The following is a 9,687-nucleotide window of genomic DNA, read 5'->3' on the forward strand; positions in this document are numbered from 1 at the left end:
GCTGTCTCGTATTAGATCTGCTCGGTTTATTACCAGAAACATAATAACTTAGAAGCCTTCTTCTGCGCACAGAATTTTGGGTGAAAACTGTTTGGAACCTCCTGTGAAACTGCTCCACGACTGTCGCGGAGGCTGTCGGTTAAAAAAAGAGAGCAGAGGCTGTCACGTCTCCTGAAGAGCGAGAGCGCTGCAAAAATGTCAAAGAAAGCAGCTCTGATAGGAATACTTCGTCATTTCGCCAGCACCCGACCAGAACCCGACCGTGCGACGGCCACCCTACTTTGGGTTTGAACAGGTAAAGCGTCGGAGATTTAAAACCTACCCTTTGCGCCATCAGGCTGCGCTCCAATAAACTCCTGAATATGTCCGTATATTTAATATCCCAGTCCCGGATAGAAAGTGATTTAGTAGCAGGAATCCTCTTTCAAGCAACTTTTGCGAATTCTCCTATTCGCCAGTCTGGTTAAGTTGAAATCGTAGCATCGGGAAGTTTTGCAAATTTTCTTGTTTTCCTTCTTTCCTTGGAGAAAAAAAAAGAAAAAAATGCGCCAAAGTGAAGGTTACAATCGGCCCATCAACAACCTGCATGTAACTAAACTGTCGTGTCTCATGGCTTTTTGCCACTCCAGCTGTCAATCAAAGCCAGAGGTTGTCAAGGTAATGAATGAATGACGGTTGGTGATGATGTTCAAGAGGAGGACGAATCTTTTTAGTCCATTTTCATCCCGCAAGTCCGCGTCTCCTTTAATGCCTCCAGATCGCAATCTTGTTTTATTATCACTGTAGGAAAAAAGGAAGAAGGAAAAAGGTGTAGAAATTAGAAGTCTGCGATTCGGATCTCTCCCTTCTTTCCCCCGTAGGTATTTCGTCTATCTGGCGAGGCTGAGATGAGTGAGTGTCAGCGAGTGTTGGCAGGTTGGCTGCTAGCTTGCTTATAGAAACAGAGTCAGTTCGCAGCGCTGAGCGGTGGGCGAATGAAATGACGGATCCCGGAAGTAGTGGTGGCCATAGCCAGTCCTACAGCAGCTCCAGAGAAGAGAGAGGAGAGACCATATCTTGTGATATGCAGAGTGTATGCGAGGCACAGGGACGGCTTCAACTCCACACTGGGGGTAAAAAGGCTAAAGCAGCACAGCTCCCACCCTGTTCACTCGTTTTTTTCTTCCTTTTTCTTTCTTTCGCCCAGAAGAGTCCTGGAAAAAAAGAGAGGAGATCGGATATTTATCCTGGGAATGCTTCGAGTTGAACAAAACACAACAATGAACACGAATAGTTACTTACGAGTAAATAAATAGGAAGTTAATGGAATTAAGATGTTCTTTAAAAGCGAAATTACGCACGATTTTGCGCACAGGAAATGGCACAGTCTGACACAAGCAGAACGATTCCAGGCATCTGCGGCTACATTATATGAATGTTGAAGTTTTAATGATGCTTACTTGTTATCTGTTTTGTGGTTATGAACCCGCGTGCATACTTAATATCCCCCTAATCCCAAAATCTCATGTCTAATTATTGCTATAGTCTATTTTAGCAAATTAAACGCCACGCAGCACCCCTCTGAGCCCGGAATGAACTTTTCCAGGAGGAAAAAAAAAGCTTTTGTGGGGAAACTAATTTTCTGTGTTTCTGTCGTCCAATCCCCTCTCTTGATGGGAGCTCGTGCCTTACCTCAGAGTAGTCAATTATCAAAGCTCCCCGAGATCATCAATCATGGAGGAGGAGGAGGGGGGGGGGGGATTGAAGTTTGGAGGCGGAGCAACGCTCCGACCATTGATTCCAGTTGAGACTTTTTTGGAGCACTTTTACACACAAACAAGAATCAGGCCGTCTATCCCCTTTAACATTCAGCCCCATCAGTGCTAATATGCCATCATTGATAGGTTTGCACATAAAGGCTCCATTTGTAGTTGCATGACATTTTTGATGGTGGGGATTAATTATTCACAAGTTAGGATTAAGGTAGGCACACACGCAGGGGAGATGGGCAGTGGCTACCGGTGGAGGGTCAATAAACTCTCCCCACAAACAAAATACTAAGTAGTGTTGCTTGGGGTCGATTGTAGAGATAGCAGCTTTTTTCCTATCTCTCTCTCTCTCCCTCCCTCCCTCCCCCTCTCTCTTTCTCTCTCTTTAAAGGAAAATGATTTAATAAATGAAACCGCGACAACAGTTATGTTTGTTGGCATAAAGGGGGGTGGGAAGTGTGGGACTGCAGGGTTTGACAAACGGCTGTGTGGACATTTCAACGCGCAATACCCCGGGAAGGAGCTGCAGAGCTGTGCGCAGAGAGCCAAGACACTCACCGTCTTCAAGTCTCTCCATGCGCTCTGTAAACACAGCCAGCCCGGCACACTCTGCTCACTGAAGGCTGATATTTTCATAAGCTAAATGCTGTCGTTCGCAATGATTTGTTCGCTCACGCTTGACTTTTCTCTTTCTTTTTTTTAATCTCCCATCATCCTCATTTGGACAATCTTGGTAAGTACACCTGATGTGTTTGTTGCGGGTGCACGCTCTTTTGTCGACGCAGGGCGAGAAAAGGAAGTTTTAAAGGCTGGATTATTAAATATAGATCAAATAAATGTAAATTAACAAAGTACTTTTAATTCTGATAAAATCTACAACTTTAGATGATTTTAAACGATTTATAGAAGCCGTGACTTTTTGTTGTGGACTTATGTGATTTGCCCCGAAGGAGAGGGCTGTGAAGAGCGTGCAAACCAGGCTAATTACGCGTCCGGCTCCGTATAGGAACACCGTGTTAAACTACTTAGAAATGACTTCTAAACATGGGAACATTTCAAAATATTTATTTATTTATTTATTTTACTATTTGAGAAAATAAACAACCAGTGAATTGAGAATAAACTTGCTGAATTTTACCTTCTAATAAAATAAACATCAATAATTTTTAATCCTTTAATCTGACATGAATAATCTCTCTTCTAGTAGTCAATTAATTTTAATTTTTCTAACAAACATGTCGTGTGCCAACCCCAACCCCATCCGCAGACATGTCCAGATTTCCCGCAGATCTTTAGATTTTTTAATGCACCTTACTGATTTTTTTCACGCAGCCGCTCTTTTCAGGTGCACAGCCCAACTCCTGCGCGTATAAAACAAATCAGTAGATGGCATTACCAGGCGGTAAAATTTCATCTGGTGGTGTCAAATTGAGGTCAGTTTAGGGTTAAAGCGCTCGGTGTCCGTGTGGGATATGGCCAGCTGCGTTTGGATTCATTAAAGGAAAGGAGGGGAAGAGGGAGGGAAGGGATCCATTTCAAAGAAAACACTGCTGGGACAGTCACCAGGACAGAGATCCTCGGCATGTCACATCCTAAAGGTGCACCGGCACCGCCTGCATGCGCGCGAGCTGCAGCACTGAACTTCCACTCTTCTGTTTACTCTTTGCAGGGCCCCAATCCCCTCCTTTCCCTCCCCCTGTTGCCCTGCAGGGTTCGGTTGTTCACACACACACACACACACACACACACACACACACACACACACACACACACACACACACACACACACACACACACACACACACACACACACACACACACACACACAAGCCTGTTGCTAAATATGGAGAGAAACGCATTGTTATTTAATTCCCTCAAAAAGATCACTGATATCAAACGAGCTTCCAATCCTCTTAGTGACCTTAAACACTCCTGCAGAAACAATCGACGCTCAACCGCAGGAACAAATAAAATCGCACTAATCTTGTTTGTAACTTGCGTCTTTCTTGGCCCTCTCCGGTGTTTGAGATTATGCAAATGAGGAAAGCTAACGTATAGAGAGCCTGAGATAAGGCTGGATCACAGAGAGGCTGCAGGAGAGGCGCGAACGCAGAAAATCTGGGAGGGTTTGGTTCTTTAAAACAAAACAAAAAATGAATTCATTCAACTTAAATTAGAAATTTTGCAGATGTTAAAATTAAATGATCCTTTGGAATATAAAACACTACAAAATAAACAGTTAAATCAAACTTTCTAGCTTTATATTGACTTACTAACACTACATTTTAAATATTAAAAAGAAGAAATATATATAGCCAAAAAAAAAAAAGATTTCTTCCTTCATTACATCAGTACTCAGCATCTGATCTGAACTCCTTTTGACCCCCCCGGACTGAAATGTGCCTATAAGGTTTCAGAAAGTGGACCGAGCAGCTCAAATACTTGTAAAACTTTCGCGACTAACTGTAAATTCTTCAGCTCCAAAGCATCATTTTCTCCTCCACCGATTCTCAGAGTCTGGTGTCAGAGGGTTTGTAAAAAAAGGGAGGAGGGGGAGAAAGAGGGGAGGCCAGCACACAGAATGTAACTGTGGCCTTTTTTTTAACTCAAAGATGGAGAAGAAGGGAGAATGTGCGGCGCTCTAGCGACACATGGCGGCGGAAGCTGATGCCGGATTGCAGCAGGGCGCACTGCAAGAGAAGGCCCTGGAAAAAAATAATTAAACAGCAGCCACGAATGAAAAGTAAACCAAAACATCAACAAAAAACTGAGTTGTAAATAGAAATATTTCCATTTTAAGTAAAAAAAATGTCATGGGGAAATGACTGTATTAGGTCAATCACTATCATCCAAACTAATTATATTTATACTTTTTTTAAAATCAAATTCTCAAAATTAGCTTCTGTTTTCATTTCTTTGACCTGCTGATTATTTATGCAATAAATCTATTTTAATTGTTAAAGCAGTTTATTTGGTATACAATTAAAACACGTTTTTTTTAGTTTTATTTGTTTAGAATATTTAAATTTAGCAAATTAACGTTGTATTTCAACAACTGAGCTAAAAATGTAAACAGATTTGGATTTACAACTGTTCACAGTTATTATTATTATTATTATTATTATTATTATTATTATTAAACACTTTTTGTTATTGTTGATTAGATGAAGATTCAATAAAATATTTTTGTAATTTTATTCTATGAATAAAAACATCATCATTTAAACTAATAAAGACTTTGAAAATAAGTCGACTAATTCCCTGAAAACAACTGAGTTAACATAAAGAATAAACCGTTTTATTATTAAATTTGGGAAATAGTGCGTTAAAGTTGTTTAGTTTCTCTTATAACAACGCTTTGAAATAAAACAAACCATATAAATGAGTTTATTTCAAATATTTACGTTGATTCCACAAATAACTCGAACCAACTGGTCTTCTTTCCCCCTGTAGTATAGGTTAAAATAAATCTTCCCTCCTCACACTGAAGCTGTTGATGTGAAGTGTGTTTCGTCGCGTCTCAGCTCTGCTCGACTGTGACACAGTTCGCTCAGGTCAGCGCTGAGATTAGAGCCCGTCGTTAACGCCTGCTCAGATCCACCAAATGCTGATTTAATGAGCTTGCATTGGCTGTTTGTCCCAGAATACCTGGTGAGCATGTGTTTGTAGCTCCCTAATAATCCTATATGGCGTTTCCTTTTTACGCACGGGGAAACTGCGCAAACAGCGCATCCATGGCCTGATTTCTCAATTTTTTATTTTTTATTTTTTTATTCCAGGTACAGAATAAGCATGAGGCCTGCATCCACCCACATGTAATTGAGAGAAGTTTAAGTGGAGACCGAGAAACCGAGGAGTTAATAGCGGTGACCCTCTTGCTGTGCCACTGTCGCTCATCATTTATCAGGCTTAAGGGGCTTAAACAGGCAGCGCGGACCCACCTTTTATCACACATCAAACCCTCTCTGCCTTATCTACATTTGAAGAAATGAACGCATCGTTGGCTCTTATGCGGATTTGGAAACAGAAACACGTCCAATAAAGACGCCCTCCTCCGCTGATCAGAGGAAAAATGTCTCCAGGCGCGCGGAGAGACAAACCCAGCGGTTTAAGCCCTTATTAAACTGTCTTAATTCCTCCCTCCGCCTCATTTAAACGCCATCCTTCTGTTGTTTGTCCAGCATGGAAACGGAGGAACGGGAGCGCGGTGGGCGTCATGCTTTCAAAATGATTAGAATAAAATTAACCCCTGAAGTGCGTCTGTCCGGAGCGGCCATAAAAACCGGCTGTTTAAAAAAAAAAAAAAAAAAAAAGAAGGAAAATGTTGGTAAATCTTAAATAAATGATCTGGGGAATATTCATCGAGTCAAATATGGCGATTTATTTAATAAAATTTTATTTTGCCTGCAATGAATAAATATTTATTGTGTTGTTTTCTGGGAGAAGTTCGGGTCCATGCCCCACTTGTCGGCTCAGTGGATCCAGCTGCATTCACGTGGAGCGACGCAGTTTGATATTCCGGTCACACCAAGAGAGCAAACACGGCTTTTCTATTCAGCCCACGTCACTGATAAACATCTACAGCCGCCAATTCAAAACAAACAAATTCAAACGGCTAATTTAACTTCTAAATGTCTAAAGTTGTATTTCTTTATTTTTCATTTTTTTATTTGTTGTTTAGATCATTTATATCTTTATTTGCAGCATGTATAAAATACTCCTGGTCGTTTTAAAAACTATTTCCGTGTCTTTTTCATGTTTTATAATGTAAATATTAAAGTATTTTCAAATGAACTTTTGACTGCTGTTTATTTCTTTACACAAGCTCATCATTCACACACACACACACACACACACACACACACACACACACACACACACACACACACACACACACACACACACACACACACGCACACACGCACACACGCACACACACAGACACACACACACACACACACACACACACACACACACACACACACACACACACTGCTCTGATGGCGAGTTAATCAAATGACCCAGCCAAAGAGACAAAACCTATTAATTTGGATTATGTGCAGCATGTCCTCTCCCCTACATTCATCTGGCTAACTTTCCCCGTGTGACCTCGTGTTTACTCCCCTCACAGCATGACAGAAAAACCACGGCTCAACCTTCTAACAACACTCTCCACTTGTCTAAGCAAAACATTACGTCTCTTATCCGTGACTCCCTTCAATACCTGCAGAAAACGACGCCGGGCAAACAAATGCAGATGCTGTTTTGTTTGTTTTCGTCCCCTAGCTTTTTATTTTTTTTATTCCTGCTTATGTTTTCCCATTTCCATCTTCCATCCATATCTCACCTCCCTCCCGCCCTCCCTCTCCTCCTCCTCCTTTCCGTCCTTCTTTCTCTCTCCCTCCCCATTCTTTCAGGTTCTGCAGGAGTTCACATGATCAAGCACGGTACCCAGGTAATTACCTGGCATTGTCAAATAAAGCGACCACTGATTCAAATTAGGAGTGAAATATCAAAGAGCAGTGTTGCCTTTGCAGCCAGTACTTATCCACACAGGAGACGGAGAGGAGATCTGAGAGCTCGGGGACCTGCAGGGAGGCAACAACAACACTCAGCCTTCCCTTCCTAGATAAATATCACCAATGAGAGCAACAGAGCCCAACATGCCCAGGTTCACGTGTTTGTTTGTATTACACATCCTACTTATCCATTATTCACTGGTGCACACTTTAAAGTGGCCAACTTCTACAAGAGGGTTATTGCAACACAACCAGTCTGAATGAGTCCTCATGAAAATGAGCCAAACTCTTCTGAAACGTGCAGGGCTTGTGTTTGACTCTGCTCCTTATTGGTGCAGGAAGGGCGATCTCAGCGAACAGCGTCGCCACTCCTGGAATAAAGAGAACATTTGTGATCCCTTCGTGTTCAAACTAGACAAGGTGCGTCCAGGGATTTCACCTCAGCACACAGCGAGTCCCTGTAATTTGCCTTGCCACGTCTCAATGGAAGTTGAATTGGTTACACTTGGCAACAACAAATAAAATGCCTGCGATTCTTTAGTGAGTGTTTTTCATGGTTGGAGGCGAAATGGGGTTGCTGACGATATTTGAGTGTTTAATGCTATAAACACACACACTTCCCTCCCTCTGGCATATGGATGGCTCCCAGGGACACTTTGCATGTAAATATTCATACAGAGGATGGGATGGGCTATTAATTATTAAGCACAGCAAAGAAGTGTAATACTTCATCATTAACACATGAATCTTACTTTTTTATATTTGCTGAACATATAAAGGAGGTGAAGTGAGTAATAGTTCACAAAATGTTTTTTTTATGTTAAAGCTTAAAAAAATGGAGAATTCTGAGTTTAAGGACATAAAGGGGATTAAATATTGAACAGAACATGAGGGATATTTATGAATACACATATTTAACTCAAGCGGAAAGGAAAGTTGATGATTGAAGAGCACAAGAACATAATGAGCTGAGCTCGATCACATTTAAACCGTTGGGTTTTTTCATGAATATGGTGGAAGTTTGAGCCATTCCTGTTTAATGTTTCCACGAGCACATCCCTCCAGCTTTTCCCTCCCTCCTCCAAATAGCCTCGCGGACTTTGGTTCATGGCAGATTGTCACACCGTGATGGAGTTTGAGAGGAGCCACCAGCAAGATGGTTAGAAGTTCACACCAGAGCTTCGCACCGCGGACGAGTAAAGAAAAACCGATGCGAGGGAAATGAATAGAGGGTGTAAAAAGAGGAATTCTATGAGCCAAGCATAAAAAACGCTTCATTTATTTAGATGCATGGGACAATGTTCGCTTTATCTCACTATGAGGACTCCGTTTCTGTTGCAGATATGACATGAATGGCTTTTCAATAATGAGCACGAGGAAGAGACGACCTCGATGCAATCAGGTCTTTGAGAGTTCACATCCTATTGTGCAGCTGACAGAAATTAACCAGTGATCCACGTCACTTGTGTTGACATGACTTGTAATCTAAAAGGACACGTCCGTCCTACAAGATCCCAACGTCCCTGCCTTTCGTTTCATTTGCGTCACGAAAGGAAAAAACAATCATCAGAATGAAATAGAATTAAGGATTTCCCTGGCTGATTTGGTCTTTTAAAACCCAATTACACAAAAAGCATTGTGTATAGTAACAAATCCCTTTGTGGACTAGGGAACGGACGCTTTATGATGATCCAGTCATCATCATGATGTAATATTCTAATCAATTAGCACGGATGAGCTAATTGTCCAATCTCTCTCCCGCTAATTAACCCTGTTAATTCCAAGTGGGACAAACTAATGCTTTTTTTTTTCATGAAGAGGACGCACCAACGCAGCTCACGCTTTAGTGAGCGTGCTCAGATTCTTCAGTGAGTTTAGTTTCTCAATATGTATGAGCCAGATCAAAGAGAAGAGATAGAAGTGGGGCCTGTACGAAAAGCGGAACACATTTGAGATCCTGAAGATGCAAATGCTCGGGTTCTTGTTGAACACCGGTGTTTGCATAACATCAGTTGACACATCTACCAGAGCTTTTTCTGTGCCACTTGTGTACAGACTACAAAACACACTGTCCTCTGGGGTGTTTTATTTTAAAAGGGGCTCTTAGAGCTCGGTGAATCTGAATCCGAGCCATAACTCAGTTCTCATTTCCAAATTGCAGTGGGCTAAATGTGTCTGAAAGGGCATAAATGGATGCGCGTTTGTTCACGTGGATGTCGTAGGGTGTGTGAGGTGTGTTTTTCATGCTGCACTTTTATATTTTGCCCAGACAAAAGGCTGTCAACACTACCGGAGCTGTTATGTTGATTATGACAGAGCACAAGTTCACTCTGACTACAGACAACAATCAAATAGTGAATGAGATACTCCGGGGATGCTATGTAACTGTATCCTCATGTTTCCAGGGAGTTGCCTTTGGC

At 41.7% G+C, this 9,687-nt stretch overlaps 1 protein-coding gene and 1 long non-coding RNA gene across 2 annotated transcripts in view; one reads left to right on the plus strand and one right to left on the minus strand.

The window, feature by feature from the left end:
* meis2a (Meis homeobox 2a) overlaps positions 1–1,538 on the minus strand; it is a 76,003-nt gene extending 74,465 nt beyond the window's left edge. The window contains 2 exon segments of the mRNA XM_070546865.1: positions 323–1,193; positions 1,282–1,538. Of these exon segments, the coding sequence (XP_070402966.1) occupies positions 323–334 (12 nt within the window). The 5' untranslated portion in view covers positions 335–1,193; positions 1,282–1,538.
* A 488-nt stretch (positions 1,539–2,026) lies between these two features.
* LOC129163654 (uncharacterized) lies at positions 2,027–6,542 on the plus strand. Its single transcript, XR_008563449.2, has 2 exons — positions 2,027–2,481; positions 5,528–6,542. It is a non-coding gene; the product is annotated as an uncharacterized lncRNA (long non-coding RNA).
* The last annotated feature ends 3,145 nt before the right edge of the window (positions 6,543–9,687 follow it).

This window comes from Nothobranchius furzeri, chromosome 18 (genome assembly GCF_043380555.1).
Source record: "Nothobranchius furzeri strain GRZ-AD chromosome 18, NfurGRZ-RIMD1, whole genome shotgun sequence".
In the NCBI taxonomy this organism is placed as follows: Eukaryota; Metazoa; Chordata; class Actinopteri; order Cyprinodontiformes; family Nothobranchiidae; genus Nothobranchius; species Nothobranchius furzeri.